Below are 23,996 nucleotides of genomic sequence, written 5' to 3' on the forward strand. Positions count from 1 at the left end.
TCTTTTTTAATAGCTACCAGGTTTATCACTGGGGCTTGGTGCTGGCACTACAAATCCACCACTTCCAGTGTCCCCCTGCCCCCCCACAGGTGGGGGATAGGGGCTCAAACTGGGGTCCTTGCACATAGTAACAATGGATACACCAGTCCCTGCCTCCCCAATAATCTTTTAACATTTCTGTATCAACTATAACATTTGACACAGCTACCAATGGGAAAATTCCTGTTGCTGCACATGCTTGCAACTTGGTATGCTTAAGTTTTTTTCTTTTTAATTTATGTATTCCCTTTTGCAGCCCTTGTTGTTTTACTGTTGTATTCATTATTGTTGTTGTTACTGATGTCATTGATGTTGGATAGGGCAGAGAGAAATGGAGAGAGGAGGGGAAGACAGAGAGGAGGAGAAAGAGACACTTGCAGACCTGCTTCACTGCTTGTGAAGCGACTCCCCTGCAGGTGGGGAGCTGGGGGCTCGAATCAGGATTCTTATACCAGTCTTTGCGCTTTGCACCACCTGCACTTAACCCACTACACTACTGCCTGACTCCCAAGTTTTTGTTTTTTAAAATTTTAACCATTTTACTTAAGTGCCTAGAAGCATCTCACCTCAGATTTAATTTGCAATTCCACAAAACAAGTAATATTGGCATCTTTCTGTGTGCCTAATTATTATCTGTAATTAGTCTCTTTGCCCCCATTCTTAAACTTAGGCTGTTTACATATAGTATAAAATCTGTCAAGGGCTTAACAGCCATGTGAAATTAACTGCCTACAATAGATGACAATACAGGTATTTACCAGCATCTCAGAAAGCTTTGTTTGACAAAGCTTTTGTCTAGCAAAGCTTTGCCTGCACAGTGGTGCACCAGGTTAAGTGCACAATGTGACAAGGCTGTTATATAATAATAGTTTCCACTTAAGTATTTAGTTCAGGTACTGTAATCAGTTTGGTTATTAATAATTGTTGGCACATCCTTTGTCAATGTTCCTAAATTGAATTATAGCACCCAGATTAAATTATAGATGGAAATTAAGCTGAAGTGTCACCTATTATCATGTGTTGTCAATAAACAATGTAATATCACTAAAAAAAAAAAAAAAGGCAAATTTACTGCACAGACTTCTTATACAGGGACTGAGAAAACAGCATAATAATTGTGCAAAAAAAGACTTTCATGCCTGAAGCTCCAAAGTCCCAGGTTCAATCCCCAGCACCACCATAAACCAGAACTGACCAGTGTTCTGGTCTCTATCTTTTTCATTAGAATAAAAGTACATTTAAATTTTTTTTTTTAATCACTTCATATTTGAAAAACCAGTGGTGGTGGAGCACAAATGTTCCCATGTGCAAGGACCCCGGTTCAAGTCCCTGGTCTCTCTCTACCTGTAGGTGCAAAGCTTCACGAGTGGTGAAGCAGTGATGCTAGGGTCTCTCTGTCCTCTGTCTCTATCTCCCCTTTCATTCCCAATTTCTCTGTCTCTATCCAAAATAAATAATAAGAATAGATCTTCCCAAGACACAGGCAATACTCAATAATAGACTGAAGTTTATTTATCATATACACAATGTTTGACAACTAAGAAAATGCTATTTACATAAAACATTATAGATTAAAAATACATATTTGTATTTTAATATAATAATAAGGTCCCAGGTCTCAAACCAGAAAAGTTTGATTTCAAGTTTGCACTATATAGTTTTTTGCTCTGCTACAAAGAACTATAGTGGAGGTAAACTTTGGCAGCATATTTCTCGAGAATCAGATATTAATGAATTTCAAATACATGGTTTCGAATCTGTAGAAGAAGATACAGTTTCTTCGGCACCAGTACTAATTTCTGAGTCTTCCACTTCAGAATCCTCACCAGTTTCCTCTTCAGAATCAAATTCCTGACTATCCAGTGATTCAAAGTTATCCAAAGGTTCACCAGTCAGCCTCTTTGAAAAAAACAAATCAATAATTTATTGTAAAAAAAAAAACTTTGAGATTCAAGTCTGTTATCAATATAAGTGGCCATCAAAATTGTAAAGAGGTTCTTCTTGTGTTTTTCAAATTCACTTACAAGGTGTTATATTCATATACTAGAGCATGTTGCAGCAAAGTCACAATGTTAAAAAGCTTACTCAACTATAGACTCTCAGAGGACAATTCTCAAATTATCTACAGCAAAGGACCAGGTTTTCGAATTTCCAATCCTGCTGTGGATCAACAATTTCATGGCAGCTGAGAGCTATTAATAGTACTTCCCAGTGAAAAGCTGGGACACTGATTTTGCCCTAACTCTAAAATGTAAGAAACAGCTGGAGCAATGGTTCACCAGGGAGGGTGCTTCCTTGTTATGCACAAGATGCAGGTTTGAGCTCCATCACCATCCAGAGAGAGTGATACAATGGCACTCTCCCTTTCTACCTGCCCATCTCTATTTAAAATGAAAAAGTCGGCCAAAAACAGTGAGCTCATGCATGGGTGAGGCCCAGGGGACACAAAAAACAAGAAAAATAAGGTAATACAGTAAGGGAAGTTTTAATTAAAAAAAACTTTCTTCCCATGAATGAATATATATATTTGCAAACATGAATCCATTTAAAATCTATTTTGTATAGTAACAACCATCAGGGTAATTCTTTAATTTTATTTGTTTTTAGATGGAGACATAGAGAAACTGAGGAGGGGCCAGATGGTGGTCAACTTGGTTGAGCACACATTACAATGCACAAGGACCCAGGTTCAAGCCCCTGGTCCCCACCTACAGGGGGAAAGCTTCATGAGTGATGAAGCAGTGCTGCAGGTGTCTCTCTGTCTCTCTCCTTTATCTCACCATTCCCTCTCAATTTCTGGCTGTCTCTATTCAATAAATAAACAAAGATAATTTTAAAAAATTAAAAGAGCCCCTGGCTCCTGGCTCCCCACCTGCAGGGGAGTCGCTTCACAGGCGGTGAAGCAGGTCTGCAGGTGTCTATCTTTCTCTCCCCCTCTCTGTCTTCCCCTCCTCTCTCCATTTCTCTCTGCCCTAACAACATCAGTAACAACAATAATAATAACTACAACAACAAGGACAACAAAAGGGAAAATAAAAAAATAAATATAAAAAAATTAAAAGAAAGAAAAAAAAACTAAGAAGGAAAGAGAAGGGCACCTGCAGCACTGCTTGTGAAGCTTTCCCCTACAGGAAGGGGCCAGGAGCCTGAACATTCCTGCACATTATAACCTCATTAGATGCATTACCACCCTGACCCCATCAAGATAATTCTTTTTTTTTTAATAGTTATTTATTCCATTTTATTGCCCTTTTTTTTTTCATTGTTGTAGGTATTATTGTTGTTGTCACTGATATCATCCTTGTTGGATAGGACAGAGAGAAATGGAGAGAGATGGGGAAGACAGAGAGGAGGAGAGAAAGATGGACACCTGCAGACCTGCTTCACTGCTTGTGAAGCGACTCTCCTGCAGGTGGGGAGCTGGGGGCTTGAGCCGGCTTCCTTAGGACGGTCCCTGCGCTTTGCGCACCTGTGCTTAACCGGCTGCGCTACCACCCAACTCCGAGGATAATTCTTAAAAATACATTAGTTACTTACAAATTTTAAAAGGTCAGATTAAAATGTCCTGTTATTTATTGTGCCAATCAGCAGTTGTCTAAATGACAATAAAGTTTTAAAAAAAGAAAAAGTATATAATTATCAACTATAAAATATAATTTTCTGGGGCTGGGTGTTGGCACACCTGGTCAAGCACACATGTTACAATGTACAAGGACCCTGGTTCGAGACCCTGTCCCCACCTGCTGAGGGAAAGGTTTGAGTGGTGAACCAGTGCTACAGGTCTGTCTCTGTCTCTCTTCCTCTTTTTTTTCCAAATATTTTTTCAGAGAAAAGTTAATTCCTTTTTATAACTCTAAGAAAAAGGGATGACCTTTTGCTTCACAGTAGTACTTAACAACTGCTTAATAACTGTTGGGTTATTGGGCTCTTACTATGTATATGGACTTCTCTTAACTTATAATATTCATTTCCTTAACAAGCATACATACAAAGTAGGTAGTATAGACTATAAGTCCTGTTTCATAGATGAGGAGAATAAAGCCCTGATAGGATAAATAACTTGTGTCAAGGACAGGAAAAAAAAAAAGTGAAACTTGGCCTGGGTGGGGCGTTACTGCACCAAAGCAAAAGACTCTAGCTAGGGAAGGTCAGGAGTAGTCGGGGGGAAAAGGGCTTTGGGGTCTTGATTTATGATGATGGAAGAGGCCTTAAGCTGGAGGTGACAGTGTTCTGTAGACACCTCCCATGGGGAGATGAGAAACCATGTACCAACAACTGTTTGTTTTGATCAGACGAATGCTGAAATACCTACCTCAATTATCTCTGCCATGTACTGTACTTGTTGTGCTACTTCTGCCAATTCTTTATTCTCCTTTTTCAAGCGGGAAATTTCATTGTCTTTTTCTTCAATTTCCTTATGAAGCTATACAACAAAAATAAAGTTCAGTATTCCATACTTTACTATACTATAAACCAAACAATGTGTCTCCATTACAAAACTGATAAAGATCCTAACAAAGAAACTATCTTTGACTCTTAATATAATGGGTTTTATTTGAATTTATAATTCCAGTATCAGAATTGTCTTTCTTTCCCTAAGATTTACTTTACTTCATATGAAATAAGTTTCACAAGACACATACACACACACATACACAGAGAGAGAGAGAGACAGAGAGAGAGAGAATAAAGCACTCCCGTGCTTGTGGCACCAGAGATCAAACCAGGAACCTCAGTTATGGAAATTCTGCACCTTACCTGTTTCCATTTCTCCAGCTGCCTAGGTTGTCTAATTAAACTTTTTGTGAGGCTGAAGAAATAGCTCACCAGGTAGGATGCCTGCATTTGCCATGCATACAGCCCCAGTTTGAATCCCAGCACCACCAACAGAGCTGAGTGGTACTCTGACCAAAAATAAGCAAAAAATTATAATAATAAGCATATTCATTGAATGTCTTGAACCTGGTAACAAGAATTTATAACTTACTTCAGACATCTCAATGCTGTGACCTGAGTAGGTAGCACAGAGGACTTACTGTCTGTTAAGAGGCTCCAATCCCCAGTATCACTAGTGCTAAGCAATGCTCTGACATAAGACAAAAGGCTAAACAAAGGGCGGGGGGGAGAAAGCCACAAACTATTTTCAATACATACTTTCTCATTTTCCTGAAGTGTTTCATAGAGAGCCTTCCTCCGTTGTTCTGCTACTTCTTTCCAATACTGAGGAGATGGGTTTTCTAGAATAAATTCATGTTTTACACATTACTCTGAGAGTCATTTCTGTCATATATGATCCAATGTTTTTTTGGTTTTTTTTTTCCTAATCATGGTCAAGGAGAGAGCACAGCAGAGTACACCAAACTTTCATGCTATAAGTTCCAGGTTGCAGGTTCAGTCCCCAAAACCACTGTATACCAGAGCTAAGCAGTGTGCTCTAGTCTTTCTGTCTCAATGGGAAAAAAAAATTTTTTTTTAAATAAATTAAGAGGGCAGGGATAGATAGCATAACGGTTACGTAAAGAGACACTCATGCCTGAGGCTCCAAAGTCCCAGGGTCAATCCCCCACACCACCATAAGCCAGAGCTGAGCAGTGCTCTGGTAAAATAATAACAATAATATGAATAAATAAGAAAATTTTTAAATCTACAATGCTACCCAGTACTATATTATTTACTGCTCATTTTTAAAGATTAAAATTAAATAATAAAACCAATTTTTCCTTTCATTTTCTTCAACATTTTAAAGAATTCAAGTCTTGCTAATCCTTAACACAATACACTGTCACAGTTGCCATATTAATCATTAGCTTTTTATTTACTACTCCAGCCATATTTGTACCTTACCAAACAGTAAGAGCTGTTGAAATTTACAGTTTTTTATATTTACAAACAGAAGAGAAATTTTAAGTTATCAAAAACATAAAATTAAAATATCTGTATCCCTACTTTGGGTGGTAGGTGTGGAACTATACACTGTAATCTTATATCATACTGTTTATAACAAATTTAAAAAAAATTTAATATTTATTGATTCCCTTTTGTTGCCCTTGTTGTTTTATTGTTGTAGTTATTATTGTTGTTGTCATTGTTGGATAGGACAGAGAGAAATGGAGAGAGGGAGGGGAAGACAGAGAGGAGGAGAGAAAGATAGACACCTGCAGACCTGCTTCACCGCCTGTGAAGCAACTCCCCTGCAGGTGGGAAGCCGGGGTTCGAACAGGGATCCTTATACCGGTCCTTGTGCTTTGCGCCACCTGCACTTAGCCCACTGCACTACAGCCCGACTCCCCAAAAAATATTTTTAAAAATATCTGTGTTCCCAGAGAAAGAGGCAAAATTTGTAATAGTAGAACAAATATTTACCTTTATTACAAAAGTTACATGTGCACTATTTACTTTTTTCATACCTGCAATCATAAGATCAAAGGCTTCTTGGGTGACTTCTCCAAGATTTTCATTTTCATTATGCTCTGGGATAACTACTCCAGAGATGGAAGTCTTAGATGTTAACTGTTCATTCCATTGTTTCCTTTTTGAAATGTCTTTAACCAACTAAAATGAAAATACATAGATCAATTTTCTTTATTTCAATTTAATAAGAAAACTGGGTGATTCTGTCTTATTTATTTATTACCAGAGCACTGCTCAGTTCTGGCTTATAGTGATGCAGGGGATTGAACCTGGGACTTTGAAGCCTCAAGGATGAGTGTCTCTGCATAACGATTACCCCTGCCCTGATTTTGTCATTTTTATGTTAAAAATAGGACACTCATGTATCTACAATTTTTTCAAGCATCTCTGGGTCTTTAAGAAACTTACATGAGGTGCCAGATGGTGGTGCACATGCTTGAATGCACATTACAGTGCACAAGAACCCAGATTCAAGTTCCCAGTCCCCACCTGCAGGGGGAAAGGGTGAAATAGTGCTGCAGGTGTCTCTGTCTCCCTTGCTATCATCCTCTTCCCTATTTCTGGCTGTCTCTATCCAATAAATAAAGATAATAAAAAAAAATTTTTTTAAAGAAACATATGACTCAAAACTGGTAAACACATATTAAGGATTTTTATTTGCGTCAATTATTTTGGATTACATTTAGGTCTTAAGGCTCAATTACAATTATATTTGTTTTATTATGATAGGAACACAGAGAGATAAGTAACGGAGAGGAGAGAGAGGGGGAAAGAGAGGCACAGGCTTCACCACCCTTGAAGCTCCCGCCCCTGCAGGTAGGGACTGAGGGCTCAAGCCTGTGTCCTCATGCATGGTGACCATGCACTTTACTAGCTGCACCACTGTCTGGCCCTACGCTTATTTTTGTTGTCTGTAAATATTCAGTGCCATGGGAAAGCAGTATTTTCTATCTCCAAAGTCTAGAAGACCTGGGCTAGCAAAATTGGTCACTTAAAGTGGCACTTGCTTTTCCATGCACATGACCCAAGCTGGAGCCTGATCCCCACTACAGTGGAAACAGCTGTGGTGCTGTGTTGTCTATTCTTTCCCCTCTCTCCATCTCTCTCTCTCTTTTTATATCCTCCAGGGTTATTGCTGGGGTTCGGTGCCTGAACTACGAATCCACTGCTCCTGGAGGCTATTTTTTCCATTTTGTTGCCCCTGTTGTTTATCATTGCTGTTATTATTATTGTTGTTATTGCTGTCATTGTTGCTGGATAGGACAGAGAGAAATTGAGAGAGGACAAGAAGATGGGGGGGGATAGACACCTGCAGACCTGCTTCACCACTTGTGAGGCAACCCCCTGCAGGTGGGGAGCTGGGGGCTCAAACCAGGATCCTTACTTCCGATCCTTGTGCTTTGTGCCATGTGCAAGCTTAACCTGCTGCACTACAGCCCAGCCTCTCTCTCTCTCTCTCTCTCTCTCTCTCTCTCTTTCTCTCTCTCTCTTTTTAACTGAAGCACTGATCAGCTCTGAGCTATAGTGGTACAAGGGGATTAAACCTGAGACTTCTAAGCCTCAGGCATGAGAGTCTCTTTACATAATCATTATGCTGTATACCCCTATCCTCACTCTATTAAGTCAGCCCTGATCAATGATGTCCCATGGACAACAAAAAAGTCTAGAACCCAACCTATGACTTTATCATTTTGATAAAGAGATAAATAAAGAAATCTAAATATTTCTCAAGACACGAAACAATACTTCTATAGGTTAATTTACAAGTTATTACATCATCCAAGTTCTACTATAGGTATGAATACCAACTCTGAACTCCCTAAATTGAACAATTAAAATAAAACCATTTCATGGCCTCAGAGGTGACACAGAGATAAGATAGAGCACCACTCTGGCACATGTGACAGCAGGAATCATGGGTATGTAAGTCCAATGTTCATCAATTGGGCAATTAACCTAGTCACACTGTTGTTTAGTTATTTTCAAATTTCAACGACTTAAGTATTTCTAATCAAAGGAACCGTGGAAATATCTTTAAATGTAACACACTGTAGCCTAGTAATACACACCTCATTTTCTCTTCCAACAAGTAATCCATTTGCAGAAGGCTGAATCATTTTCAGAGTTCTTCTTGGGGCAGGACTATTCTAAAAGTCAAAAAAATTCATGACATGGTTACTGTGTTGAATATTGATTGATACTTAATCCTACTATAATTTAGAAAAAAACAAAACATTAAAACTAATATTTGTGAGACTTCCAGAGGCGGGGCTACGAGCAGCAGCAGATCTGTTTCTTTCCTCTTCTCTCCTCTCCTCTCCTCTCCCGGATCAACTAGGAATACCAAAGAAGACCACCTGGGAGCAAAACAAGACAGAACTAGAACAACTTCAGGAACCCACCAAATCACCAGTGAGTGCAAACACATGTGGCTGGTGGATAGAGTATCAAAACTGTATCAGAACAGGGTAACAAAATAGATGAACTCCAGAAAACAGTAGAGGGGAGAGAGAATAGAATCAATGAGGCTAAAGACAAAATTAGCAAGATCAAGGACGAATTAGAGACAACTAAAAAAGAAGTAAGAGATCTCAAAAAGAGGTTAAGAGATACTGAAAACAACAACAGAGTCCTATGGGATGACTTCAAAAGAAACAATATATGAATTATTGGCTTACCAGAGGAAGAAAGAGAGGGAGAAGAAAGCATTCTTCAGGCCATAATAGCTGAAAACTTCTCTAGTCTAGACAACATCAAAGACATAAAGATTCAAGAAGCCCAGAGGGTCCCAAACAGAATTAACCCAGACTTAAAGACACCAAGACACATCATATTTAGAATGGAAAGGAATAAGGATAAAGAAAGGATCCTGAAGGCTGCAAGAGAAAAACAAAGAGTCACCTACAGAGGAAAATAACTAAGATTAGCAACAGACTTCTCCACACAAACACTACAGGCCAGAAGACAATGGCAAAATGTCTACTGAGTGCTCAATGAGAAAGGCTTCCAACCAAGAATACTGTATCCTGCTAGACTGTCATTCAGACTAGATGGAGGCATCAAAATCTTCTCAGACAAGCAACAGTTGAAGAAATCAACTATCACCAAACCTGCCCTGAAAGAAGTTCTGAAAGGTCTCCTATAAACAGTCAGACCACCATAAATAGGCTATATACCAGATCACTCAAACTCTACAAGAATGGCATTAAAATATCTTCAATCAATAAATGTCAATGGCCTGAATTCACCTATTAAAAGACACAGAGTAGGAAGATGGATCAGAAAATACAACCCAACAATATGCTGTGTACAGGAAACCCACCTAACTCAACAAGACAAACACAGACTTAAAGTGAAAGGATGGAAAACTATCATACAAGCTAATGGCCCACAAAAAAAGGGCAGGAACAGCTATTCTCATATCTGACACAATAGACTTTAAAATAGATAAGATTTAAAAAGATAGGAATGGACACTACTTAATGCTCAGAGATCAGTCAATCAAGAGGAATTAACAATCATTAACACCTATGCATCCAATGAGAAGCCATCTAAATACATCAAACTTCTACTGAAAGAGCTACAGCAATATATTAACAGCAATACAGTCATAGCAGGGGACTTCAGCATCCCACTCTCTCAACTTGACAGATCATCCAGGCAGAAAATCAATAAAGACATAAGGGAACTAAATGAAGAGATAGATAAACTAGAACTATTGGACATTTTCAGAGTAATTCATCCCAAGAAACTGGAATACATATTTTACTCAAGTCTACATGGGTCATTCTCAAGGACAGACCATATGTTAGGCCACAAAGAGAGCATCAGCCAATTCAAGAGCATTGAAATCATCCCAAGCATCTTCTCAGACCACAGTGGAATTAAACTAACACTTAACAATCAACAAAAGATTAGTAATAGTCCCAAAATGTGGAAGCACAACAGTACACTTCTTAACAACTTCTGGGTCAAAGAGGAAATCAAGGAAGAAATCAAAATGTTTCAAGACTTCAATGAAAATAAAGACACAAGCTATCAAAATATTTGGGACACAGCTAAGGCAGTACTGAGAGGGAAGTTCATAGCCATACAAGCACACATTAGGAAACAAGAAAAAGCACAAATAAACAGCCTAATTGCACATCTTCAAGACCTAGAAGAAGAAGAACAAAGGAACCCTAAAGCAATGAGAAAAACAGAAATCACTAAAGTTAGGGCAGAAATCAATAACATTGAAAATAAGAAAATCATACAAAAGATCAACGAAAGTAAATGTTGGTTCTTCGAAAGAGTGAACAAAATTGACAAACCTTTAGCCAGACTCAAAAACAAAAAAGGAAGAAGAACTAAATAAATCAGATACTAAATGAAAGAGAAGATATCACAACAGACACCACAGAAAGTCAATATATCATGCGAGGCTTCTATGAACAACTATATGCCACCAAGCTAGAGAACCTGGAAGAAATGGAAAATTTACTAGATACCTACCAACTTTCAAAACTAAGTAAAGAGGAAGTAGATAATATGAACAGGCCCATCACAGCTAAAGAAATTGAAACAGTTATTAAAAATCTTCCCAAAAATAAAAGTCTTGGACCAGTTGGTTTTACAAATGAATTCTACAAAACCTTCAAAGAAGAACTAATACCTCTACATTTAAAAGTCTTCCAGAAGATTGAATACACTGGAATACCCCCTTCCAGCTTCTATGAAGCCAACATCACTGATACCAAAAACAGACAGGGACACAACCAAAAAAGAAGACTGATATCTCTGATGAACATAGATGTGAAAATATTGAACAAAACTCTAGCCAACCAGATACAGCAGTATACTAAAAAGATTGTTCATCATATGGGATGATCTCACTCTCAGGCAGAAGTTGAAAAATAAGATCAGAAAAAAAAACACAAGTAGAACCTGAAATGGAATTGGCATATTGCACCAAAGTAAAAGACTCTGGGGTGGGTGGGTGGGGAGAATTAAAAAAAAAAAAAAAGAAAAGAAAACACAAGTAGAACCTGAAATAGAATTGGCATATCACATCAAAGTAAAAGACTCTGGGGTAGGTGGGTGGGGAGAATACAGGTCCATGAAGGATGATAAGAGGACATAGTGGGGGTTGTATTGTTATATGGGAAACTGGGGAATGTTATGCATGTACAAACTATTGTATTTACTGTTGAATGTAAAACATTAATTCCCCAATAAAGAAATTAAAAAAAAAAAAAAAAAAGATTGTTCATCATGACCAAGTGGGGTTTAAAATCCCAGGCATGCAAGGTTGGTTTAATATATGTAAATCAATCAACGTGATTCACCACATCAACAAAAGCAAGACCAAAATCCACATGGTCATATCAATAGATGCAGAGAAAGCCTTTGACAAAATGCAACAACCCTTTATGATCAAAACACTACAAAAAAAAAAATGGGAATAGATGGAAAATTCCTGAAGATAGCGGGAGTCTATATATAGCAAACCTACAGCCAACATCATACTGAATAGTGAAAAACTGGAAGCATTTCCCCTCAGATCAGGTACTAGACAGGGCTGCCCACTCACCATTACAATTCAACATAGTGTTTGAAGTTCTTGCCATAGCAATCAGGCAGGAGCAAGGAATTAAAGGGATACAGATTGGAAGAGAAGAAGTCAAACTCTCCCTATTTGCAGATGACATGATAGTATACACAGAAAAACCTAAGGAATCCAGCAAGAAGCTTTTGGATATCATCAGGCAATACAGTAAGGTGTCAGGCTATAAAATTAACATTCAAAAATCAGTGGCATTCCTCTATGCAAACACTAAGTTAGAAGAAATTGAAATCCAGAAATCAGTTCCTTTTATTATAGCAACAAAAACAATAAAATATCTAGGAGTAAACCTAACCAAAGAAGTGAAAGACTTGTATACTGAAAATTATGAGTCACTACTCAAGGAAACTGAAAAAGACACAAAGAAGTGGAAAGATATTCCATGTTCATAGGTTGGAAGAATCAACATCATCAAAATGAATATACTACCCAGAGCCATCTACAAACTTAATGCTATCCCCATCAAGATCCCTACCACATTTTTTAGGAGAATAGAACAAATGCTACAAATGTTTATCTGGAACCAGAAATGACCTAGAATTGCCAAAACAATCTTGAGAAGAAAGAACAGAACTGGAGGCATCACATTCCCAGATCTCAAATTGTATTATAGGGCCATTGTCATCAAAACTGCTTGGTACTGGAACATAAATAGACATAGTGACCAGTGGAATAGAATTGAGAGCCCAGAAGTAAGCCCACACCTATGGACATCTCATCTTTGACAAAGGTGCCCAGACTATTAAATGGGGAAAGCAGAGTCTCTTCAACAAATGGTGTTCGAGAAAATGGGTTGAAACATGCAAAAGAATGAAAACTGAACCACTCTATTTCACCAAATACAAAAGTAAATTCCAAGTGGATCAAGGACTTGGATGTTAGACCACAAACTATCAGATACTTAGAGGAAAATATTGGCAGAACTCTTTTCCGCATACATTTTAAAGACATCTTCAACGAAACGAATCGAAGTACAAAGAAGACTAAGGCAAGCATAAACCTATGGGACTACATCAAATTAAAAAGATTCTGCACAGCTAAAGAAACTACTGCCCAAACCAAGAGACCCCTCACAGAATGGGAGAAGATCTTTACATGCCATACATCAGACAAGAGACTAATAACCAGAATACATAAAGAGCTTGCCTAACTCAACAACAAGACAACAAATAACCCCATCCAAAAATGGGGGGAGGACATGGACAGAATATTCACCACAGAAGAGATCCAAAAGGCAGAGAAACACATGAAAAAATGCTCCAAGTCTCTGATTGTCAGAGAAATGCAAATAAAGACAACAATGAGATACCACTTCACTCCTGTGAGAATGTCATACATCAGAAAAGGTAACAGCAGCAAATACTAGAGAGGTGTGGGGTCAAAGGAACCCTCCTACACTGCTGGTGGGAATGTCAATTGGTCCAATCTCGGTGGAGAACAGTCTGGAGAACTCTCGAAAGGCTAGAAATAGACCTACCCTATGATCCTGCAATTCCTCTCCTGGGGATATATACTAAGAAACCCAACATACCTATCCACAAAGATCTGTGTACACATATGTTCTTGGCAGCACAATTTGTAATAGCCAAAACCTGGAAGCAACCCAGGTGTCCAACAACAGAGAAGTGGCTGAGCAAGTTGTGGTATATATATACAATGGAATACTACTCAGCTATAAAAAATGGTGACTTCACCATTTTCAGCCGATCTTGGATGGGCCTTGAAAAATTCATATGAAGTGAAATAAGTCAGAAATAGAAGGATAACTATGGGATTATCTCACTCTCAGGCAGAAGTTGAAAAACAAGATCAGAAAAGAAAACACAAGTAGAACCTGAACTGGAATTAGCGTATTGCACCAAAGTAAAAGACTCTAGGATGGGTGGGTGGGGAGAATACAGATCCAAGAAGGAAGACAGAGGACCCAGTGGGGGTTGTATTGTTATATGGAAAACTGGGAAATGTTATGCATGTACAAACTATTGTATTTACTGTTGAATGTAAAACATTAATTCGCCAATAAAGAAATTTAAAAAAATAATAATCAGAAAAAAAACTAATATTTACTCTGCTATATAATGTTTCATTTGAATGAGACACTGGCTTAATAAATTAGTAATCTTGTTATTCCTCTAAAAATTATAATAGTCTGAAAAAATCCTTATAATAAATTATCACCCAAATTTGACAGTCTTTCCTCTCATGTCAATGCATATCTTTGCTACAGTCACTCTGTGAACTTATGTGTTAAACTTAAAAATATAACAAAATGTCTAGGTTTTAAATACTTGAAATCACATGTGATGAAATTTCTGTACATCAGGAATATTTATATTCCCTCTTAAAATATCTTCCACTAGAAACTAGAAATTTACTAATTATTTAACACTGATGGAAGAAACCCACAAAAGAGACAAATTGGGTAGGAAAAGTTATTTACTTCTTTCCCTAATCAAAAAGATTCAACACGTGTTTCCTTTAAATCCTGGATATCCCCTTAACATATTTACATGTATCCACCAAAAGAATATAATTTTCAGGGATATACTTTATATAAAATCAAATATACATATAACAGGATCCCCCCCCCCTCTCTCTCTCTCACACACACACACATGCTTTTACCTGACTGCAGAAAGTTTTGTTTCAAGTACAATCATTAGGAGACAATTAAAATATCAGTGCCTAGGATGTACTAAAATACTATAAGATACCCATGATACTGTTTTGGGAGAAAAAAAAAGTCTTCCTTGTAATATGTAAATACTTTCCAATCTGAAAGCTCTCTCTAGCAAAAAAAAAAAAAAAATCATTAGTTATACTGCCACAATGGGATAGCAAACAATGGTGAATGCTTAAACAAGGTTAGCAAGAACATGATACCAAAGCAGCGTGAGAAAGTTGCTGCTCCTACACTGTACTTCACATGACAAGAGTTCACATTTCCCACGGTAGAGTTTCTACTGCTGATAATCATCTTACTATTTAACTGAAGAACAAATGCCTACTACTGTGAGAACAAATATTACATCAACGTTTCAGATACAATTAAGATTATAGATTAGTCTCCAGACAAATAAAGGAAAACATAACCCTGGAGCTTTAATAATAAGAGGTGCTAATGTATTTAAGTGATTGCTATCAACAATGACCAAAGAAGTCAACTAAATTACCATAACCAAAAAAAAAAAAATTTAAGACTTAATCTTTATACATATGAGCCTTGATTACCTAGCACCAAAAAACCAAGCTTCAGTGCAATGGGGGCCGAGCTTGAACCTGGGTCATGCACATGCAGAGGGAATGTGGTAATGCCTGGAGATTGAACACGTAGTCTTGGGGCTTCAGGAATTAAAGATAAACAAGAATGCACACTGACATACAATGCTGCATGTAACTGGCAAGTAATCTGTGAACTACTAAAATTCATTTTTTTACAGATCTAGATGTAGTCCAGTTCATTTTATGAAATGAACTGAAATGAATGATGAAGAAACTGAAATCGAGACACTAAGTAACTAAAATCAGAACTAAACAGAACCCAGATACATTCCATATCAATCCACCAGATGAGCACCACCTTTCCCTAGGATCCAAGAAGCACATCACGGCTTCACCAAGAGTAGGAACCTGCTTCCCCCAAACAGTACCAGGGGTTGAATCTAGGACCTCAAAGTCAGGCAGGAAATTTTTTTTCGTAACTATTATACTAGCTCCATAGTCAAAACACACACACACACACACACACACACACACACACACACACACACACACATTTATTTGATAGGACAGAAAGAAACTGAGAGGGGAGGGGAAGAAAGAGATACCTGCAACACTACTTCACTTTTGAAGCTTCTCCACTGCAGGTGGAAACTAGGTAATTGAACCTTAGACCCTGCACATGGCAATGTATGTGCTCAACCTGGTATGACACCCCCTGGTCCCAACACAAAATACTTTTAAAGAACAATTTAAGGAAGCACCAAGTAAGAGAAGGCCAGCAAAACAGCCTATCATAAAGTACCTGCTACACTTTGGAAAGGCTTTAATTTATATAATTGAAGTCTTCAGAGGTGGAGATATAGATAGCATAATGCTTATGTGAAAAGACTCATTCCTGAAGCTCCGAGGTCCCAGGTACAATCCCCAGCACCACCCACCATAAGCCAGAGCTGAGAAGTATTCTACTAAAATAAAAATTAATTCAATTTTTCAAGCTGGTATTTCTGTAAAATGGGGTTAGGGCCAGCAAAATAGCTCGCTTGGGTAGTGTGCTAATAACTTGCCAAGTCCATGGCCCTGGCTGTCCCACCCCCACCATATTGAAAGAAGTTTTGGTGCTGTGGTCTCTCTCTCTCCCTCTCTCTTCCCCCTCCCTAAATAAAAAATAAAATTAATAAGGTCTCATAACCAATAATCCCATTTAGACTATAATCCTAGAATGTAGTCTAAATTGTGTGGTAGCCATGAGCTAAATTGTAAATTCATTTAGAACCTCAAGAGTAGAGGTCATAAGAGCCAAGCAGTGGTACACTTGGTTGAGCACACACATCACAGTGCACAAGGACCCAGGTTCAAGGCCCTGGTCCCTACCTACAGGAGGAAAGTTTCATGAGTGGTGAAGCAGGGCTGCAGTTCTCTCTCTCTCTCTCTCTCTCTATTTCTCTCTCCCTCTCTCTCTCTCTCTCTCTCTCACCCCCCCCCCGTCTCCCCCTTACCTATCAATTTCTCTCTGTCTTAACCCAATAATAAATAAAAGAATAGAGGTAACCATCCCCTGGAGTCCTAGACTCCCCCCATAGATGCTATGAGCCTAGACCTCTAATAGAGCCCTCTCTCTACCACCACTGGTCACATCTTTTGGGAACATCATCATAAGCTCCTTTGTGCACTTCAGGACTGTAACCTCACTATGAACTAGTAAAGGTAGGGACTGCCAAGGTTCTGAGGTGAGTGCAGTCTAGAGTGTTCCCAGCTGTGACCTTGGACTGTGAGCTTGGTCTGACAGGAATTCAGAGGTTGTATATACAGGCTCCAGTAATAAATATAGTTAAATATGGTCGCCAGGTTAGGTTGTTGTGGTAAACAGTTATTTGCATTTATATATTTTCTTCAAGTTTGTGAACAATTCTCTGCCCTAATCCTGCTTCCTACTTCTTAACTCTGACGTCATCTTCTCAGACATTATTTCTAGTCCACCCCCATGTTAGCTATGAAGCCCAAGCAAAGACTGGTAAGACAAAGGCTCCTAGGAGCATACCTAAAATAAGACTTCCTAGCTTCTTTCTGCTCTAAGGCCTCTACTTGCATCTGCTCTAATCCTACTTTATGGTTCCTGTTTATCTTACTGCATTTCAGCCACCAAGTTGCAGATGCTACTATGACTCCATCCTGACTTCCCCTGGGTAGATGACCTCACCAATGCTTCATGGATTCTCACATTTAGGGAAAGAAAGAAATAGGCTGGGGATATGGATCGACCTGCTAACACCCATTTCCAGCAGAGAAGCAATTACAAAAACCAGAACTCCCACATTAGGCAACCCCAAAAATGTTTTGGTCCATATTCCCAGAGAGGTGAATGACAGGGGAAGAAAACCAAAGGGCTCTGTACCCCATTCCACCAAAACCCAAATCTTTTGTCACCAGGAATCTTGTTTCTATACCATGAATTAAAAGGGAAGCAATCTGGAAAAGATCGGGGGAAGCCAGGCACTGTTTCTCTTATGAGAGAAAAGAGGGAAAAAGAAAGTCACCCAGAAGTAGTAATAAATGTGTGACTTAGAAGGGAAGTGAAGCACTATATGGCAGCCTGTAGGTTCACGATTAGTCAACAATTTATATGGCTTTATATGTTAACTCTTTTTTCAGCCACCAGGTTCCAGGTGCTACCATGATGCCAACCGGACTTCTCTGGGCAGACGACCACCAATGTGTCCTGGAGCCCCACTTCCCCAGAGTCCCGCCCCACTAGGGAAAGAGAGACACAGGCTGGGAGTATGGATCAACCTGTCAATGCCAATGTTCAGCGGGGAAGCAATTACAGAAGCCAGACCTTACACCTTCTGCATCCCATAATGACCCTGGGTCCACGCTCCCAGGGGGATAAAGAATAGGAAAGCTATCAAGGGAGGGGATGGAATATGGAGCTCTGGTAGTGGGAATTGTGCGAAGCTGTACCCCTCTTATCCTATGGTTTTGTCAGTGTTTCCTTTTTATAAAAGTTATTTAAAAAATAAAATAAGGGAGTCGGGTGGAAGCGCAGCGGGTTAAGCACACATGCACAAAGCACGAGGACTGTCATAAGGATCCCAGTTGGAGCCCTCAGCTCCCCACCTGCAGGGGTGTCGCTTCACAAGCGGTGAAGCAGGTCTGCAGGTGTCTCTCTTTCTCTCTCCCTGTCTTCCCCTCCTCTCTCCATTTCTCTCTGTCCTATCCAACAATGATGACACCAATAACAACAATAATAACTATAGCAATAAAACAAGGGCCACAAAAGGGAATAAATAAGAAAAAAATTTAAAAAAAATAAAAGTGAAGGCGTCCTGGTTGTAAAGATAAGGGGGAAAATATACACTTACACACACAAACACACAGATAAGGATAGTTATAGAATCAGCCCATATAGGTAACCTTGCAGTTTCCATAGAAGGAATGGGGACACAGAACTCTAGTGGTGGGAACCATATGGAATTATACTCACATTACCTTACAATTTTGTAATTCAACATTAAATCACTGACAATAATAATTAAAAAAAAAAAAGAGTAGAGGTGGTCAAAATTACAAAGTGAAAATGAAATAGTCCTTATTGTAATGAGAATAAATATTTGGGAAAATGTTCTAATGACAGTATCATACAGAGACCCCAAAATGTAGCTAAACAACATTAGATGATAGGAGCACAGTGTAACTCTGGAAAGATGCAAAATGTATGTTTATGGAGACTACTTCTGAAGCTACAAAGGAGTTAACAAAATCATGTCATGAGATGCAAAAGCAGAAACAAAGCAACAATAACTTGATATGTAGAAAATCTACTAAAACCCAGTAAGTTTGGGTAAACCAAACAGCAATAAGCACACTGGAAACAGAAGTAAACAATTTCATCTATAATACCATTTCTCAAAATACTTGAGAACAAACATGTCACACTCAAAACTCTAAAAAATATAGCACATTACTGAAAAAAGCTAAATAAATGGAAAATCCATGTTTGTAGACCAGAAAAATTCATCCTCTGCCACACAACTTTTTCATTTCCTTATTTTTATTTTCAGACTAAATATTCAGTAAGCTAAGAGGTATCGGTATTATAGCAAGACTAAATTATGTCAAAGAAAAAGCTTCAACTCATGCGCTTATTACAACAGATTAAAGTGTTTTTTACTGTTATTTTTATCTCATACCTTTACATTTTCTTGGATTCCTTCTTGTTTCTGCTTCATGCTGGGATTCATTATAAACCTGATAAAGCACAAAAGACCAGTAATTATAAAAGAGAATATGATCTGAACCTGAAGGTAGAGGCTGTTGAAATACCTCACTTGGATAGTGTTTTGTCATGTGCACAACCTAGGTTTGAGTCCTGCACCCCACTACATTGAACAGAGCTTGGGTCTCTTTCACTCGCTTTGCCTCTATCTAAATAATAGTAATAATGCATGCAATAATTCTAGCTATGTAAGTCCTGTTACTGGGCCAGCCAGTGATGCACTGATTGAGCACACATGTTACAATACACAAGAACCCGGATTCAAGCCCCCAGTCCCCAGCAGCAGGAAGAAAACTTCTCAAGTAGTAGAGCAGTGCTGCAGGTGTCTCTGTCTCCCTCTCTATCTCCTCCCTCCCCTCTCTATTTCTGTCTTTATCACATTAATTACTATTAAGGAGGTCTTGTTACTAAAAGAAAAATTATGTATTCAAAACACAGCATTGAATTAAACACAGCATTCTCATATATCTGAGCAGGAAAAATAATATGCTCAAGCTACTTCTGAAGAATAGCAGCCTGGGAGTGGGGGGGGGGTAGTGCAGTGGGTTAAGCCAGGTGGCGCAAAGCGTAAGGATCCCGGTTCGAGCCCCCCACCCGCCCCCCCCAGACTCCCCACCTACAGGGGCATCGTTTCACAGGCGGTAAAGCAGGTCTGCAGGTGTCTGTCTTTCTCGCCCCCTCTCTGTCTTCCCCTCCTCTCTCCATTTCTCTCTGTCCTATCCAACAACGACAATAACAACAATAAAACAAGAGCAACAAAATTATATATATATATATATATATATATATATACACATATGAATAGCAGCCTATATTGCACCAAAGCAAAAGAATCTGGGGGAGGAAGCCAGTGGAAAGGATGCCGGGGTCCTGACTCATGATGTTGGAAAAAGAGCTAAGTTCTAGGTGTATTCTGTAGAGACCTATCACAGGGACATGAGAATTTGTACCCATGTGCCAACAACTGTACTAATATAAATCATTAACCCCCCCCCCATGGAATGAATTTGAAATACAGCCAAGGGGGCGAGTGGTGGCACACCTGGCTGAGCTCAAACATTATTACCAAGCACAAGACCCTGGGGTTCAAGTCCCTGGTCCCCACCTATAGGGGTTAAGCTTCGCAAAGGGTTAAGTAGTGCTGCAAGTATTTTTCTATCACTCTCTCCCTCTCTACCCCCTTCCCAATTTCTCTCTGCTCTATCAAATAAAGTTAAAAAATTAAAAAGAAAAAAGAAAATAGCCGGACTTTACTGCTTCAAAATTAGAATGAAGTTGGAGCTGGAAATCAGTAATACCGTTAACAGAGCTTAATATTTATTTGGTCGGGGAGTCGGGCTGTAGCGCAGCGGGTTAAGTGCAGGTGGCGCAAAGCACAAGGACCCGCATAAAGATCCCGGTTCGAACCCCGGCTCCCCACCTGCAGGGGAGTCGCTTCACGGGCGGTGAAGCAGGTCTGCAGGTGTCTATCTTTCTCTCCCCACCTCTGTCTTCCCCTCCTCCCTCCGTTTCTCTCTGTCCTATCCAACGACGACAACAACAATAATAACTACAACAATAAAACAACAAGGGTAACAAAAGGGAATAAATAAATAAAATAAAATAAAATATTAAAAAAAAAACAAAAAAACAGTATTTAAAAAAATATTTATTTGGTCAAATGAGAGCATTTATTTACAATTCTATTTATTTACTTTTAATCATCACCATGAACTAAGACTTAAGCAAGGAAGAGGAAGCAATGTACATGAAAGGATATGTAATGTTATAAACCAGACCACAGGGACAAACTCCAAACCAAAACATCTGAGGCTCCGCCCACTACCCCAACACACTGTCTCCAAAACAGATCTTCCTGATCTTCCAGGCCATGTATTTACTTACTCAGTACAATGACTTTCTTTGATTTGGCACATCTCACACTAATACACTTTACACTGTTAGAACAAAACTTACTCTAACTGGATGATGTGTATTATTTTCTATTCTGCTGTATGTGAATGAAGGCTGCTTGGGACATGAAATTGAGCCTTGGCAGTGTTTTATTTTGTTTTTAATTGCGACTAGCCTCCAGGATTCCTGCAATCCTTTAGTGCGTCATGGACAACATCCTCTAGAAGAATGTAAGTGAACAGGATGTAGTCTGAGAGACAAATTTTAGAGGGGTATGGCAAGGGAGGAGCACAACAGCCCTGCTTCACGACGAAGACGACTTGGGTCCTAAATTACAACTCAGGATGTGCCTGTAACGTATGTCGCGATTTTAAAAGCTAAGACCCAGTGATTAAGTCTAATGCTTCAGTTTCCACTTTTTGTGGGCGACCTTGCACTCTTCTTGTCCTACAGTTCTTTTAAACGACTAGAGGAAAAGCATGAGTATCGGACAGGACGAGTTTCAAAGGAAACACAGATACACACAAGTGAAACCAGTGTCACCAGAATCGTTTTTTAAATGGAAGGCGCAGGATTCGGCGAGCTTCTCCCGCGAACCCACTTCGAGGACCTCCCCGGATCCAGGCCAGTTACCGGTAAAGAGTCGGACAGCTGCTCGGTACCCAGACACCCCGAATCTGCCGGGTCAGAGACCAGGAGCCAACCAACTAGCTCAGGATCCTGACGCCCAGGTCTAACCACCAGGGAAGGGGCGGGCGGTTTGGAGTCGCGCGCTCGAGTCGCCCAATCGTGGCGCGCGCCTAGGGAACAGAATACTCCAACCAATGGGAAGGACGGAAAAGAGAGCGCGCCAAAACCGACTCAGCCAATGCGGAGGCCCCGTCTCCCTCCCCAGCCTGGGATCTCTAGGCCATTTAACCAGCTCTTTAACCCCGCCGCGGCCTGGCCGCCCTCCGGGGAGGGCAAGACTCCCGTCTGGTAGAAGTGAAATGGTGGGGACGCGGCAACCCCTGTGCACCCACCTCCTGTCATCTCACACTTACTGGATGGGAACGATCAATCCAAGTAGCGAAAAAGGGCAGCGGTGACAGCGGCACCTCACACAGAGCTCAAAACCAACTCCAGTACTAGCCCGCAACCGCCGGAGTAGATGATGCAGCAGCGCTAAAAAAAAAGCCTGCGAACTGCCTGCCCTAGAAACCACGTGACCTTCTGACGTGCAGTGATGGGCGGGTCATCCTAATCTAGCCAATTGCGCTCGCCTCCGCCCACTGAGGACCCGCGCTTTCCTGCGCTTGCGTGATAGGAGTAGCATTAGTGGTCTGGGGCCTTTTAGTGGTTTGGCTAAATTGCTGCTATTCTTTCCTTCAGAATCTGCTTCAATCTTCTGTTAAAAGTGACATGCTTTTACTACCACTAGTCATCTCCATCAGGAACAGTATAATAAACCTTGCGGGCTTCTACAGGACCTTGCTCTCAACATAGAACAATAATGGTAGGAAACTGCCCCACTCTCGGGAGGGAGGCTGGGTCACCATACTCTGCCACTTAGAAGACTAGTCCTGAAATGAGTGCAGCCTAGAATATTCCTAACTGTGACCATGGAAAGCGATCTCAGACCTATAAGGATGCAGAGCTTACACAGTCTCCTGTGTTAAATATGAATAGACATGGGCCATCGGTCAGATGGATGGGGTTTATAGTTAATGGTATTTATATCCTTTCCCCATACTTGGGAGCTTCTCTGTCCTGATCCAGCTTTCTAGTCCTATTACCAACTCTGACACCATCTTCTCAGACAATACTTTTAGCCCACCTGCATGTTATCTGTGGGGCTTGGGCAAAAATTAGTAAAGTTAAAATATAACTAAAATAGACTTTCTAGCTTCTTACAACACGAAGACCCCAAATCTCATCTGCTCTATTCTTACCTTTAGGTTCTTGTTTACTAAACAATTTGTTCTGCTTTGTATCTTAATGCTTTTCAGTCACCAAGTTGCAGATGCTACCATGACGCCAACCTGACTTCCCTGGGCAGATGACCTCAACAATGTGTCCTGGAACCCCACCTCCCCAGAGCCCTGCCGCACTAGGGAAAAATAGAAATAGGCTGGGAGTATGGATCAAACTGTCAATGCCTATGTCCAGTGGAAAAGCAATTACAGAAGCCAGAACTCCCCATAAACATCTTCGGTCCGTAGTCCCAGAGGGATAAAAATTAGGGACCCTTCTGATGGAGGAGAGGGTATATGGAACTCTGGTGCTGGGGACTGTATGGAATTGTACCCCTCTTATCCCACAATCTTGTCAATAATTATTAAATTAATAATTAAAAAATACAAAAACAAAACAAAATGACGTTTTTGTTCCCCTTTACCACAGAAAAAAAATAAGCCCCTCTAGTTGTAACCACCAGGAAAACAAAATATTGCTTGCCATGTCCAAGGCCCAGGTTTGAGTTTGGCCCCCCAACACATTGCAGGAAGCTTAGTGCTGTGATCTTTTACTCTCACTTTCTGTCTCTCCCTCTCTCTCTCTCTCTCTCTCCTTTTC

The 23,996-nt window shown here is 39.8% G+C and overlaps 1 protein-coding gene across 6 annotated transcripts; it reads right to left on the reverse strand.

The window, feature by feature from the left end:
- Nucleotides 1-1,526: 1,526 nt before the first annotated feature.
- On the reverse strand, nucleotides 1,527-22,644 carry GMNN (geminin DNA replication inhibitor). Of its 6 annotated transcripts, none has more exons than XM_060189289.1 (7): nucleotides 22,487-22,644; nucleotides 19,471-19,522; nucleotides 8,520-8,597; nucleotides 6,447-6,591; nucleotides 5,194-5,276; nucleotides 4,352-4,462; nucleotides 1,527-1,938 (listed from the first exon to the last, which is right to left on the reverse strand). In XM_060189289.1, exons 2-7 carry the CDS (start codon nucleotides 19,513-19,515, stop codon nucleotides 1,777-1,779), a joined length of 624 nt encoding a protein of 207 aa, XP_060045272.1. In that variant the 5' UTR covers nucleotides 19,516-19,522; nucleotides 22,487-22,644; the 3' UTR covers nucleotides 1,527-1,776. The 6 variants fall into 6 exon arrangements, with proteins under 6 accessions (XP_060045272.1, XP_016044991.1, XP_060045270.1 ...); XM_016189505.2 differs by having other exon boundaries at nucleotides 19,465-19,522; XM_060189287.1 differs by having other exon boundaries at nucleotides 19,465-19,522; nucleotides 22,466-22,644.
- Between the last annotated feature and the right edge of the window lie 1,352 nt (nucleotides 22,645-23,996).

The sequence above is a fragment of the Erinaceus europaeus genome, chromosome 4, assembly GCF_950295315.1.
Source record: "Erinaceus europaeus chromosome 4, mEriEur2.1, whole genome shotgun sequence".
NCBI classification, from domain to species: domain Eukaryota; kingdom Metazoa; phylum Chordata; class Mammalia; order Eulipotyphla; family Erinaceidae; genus Erinaceus; species Erinaceus europaeus.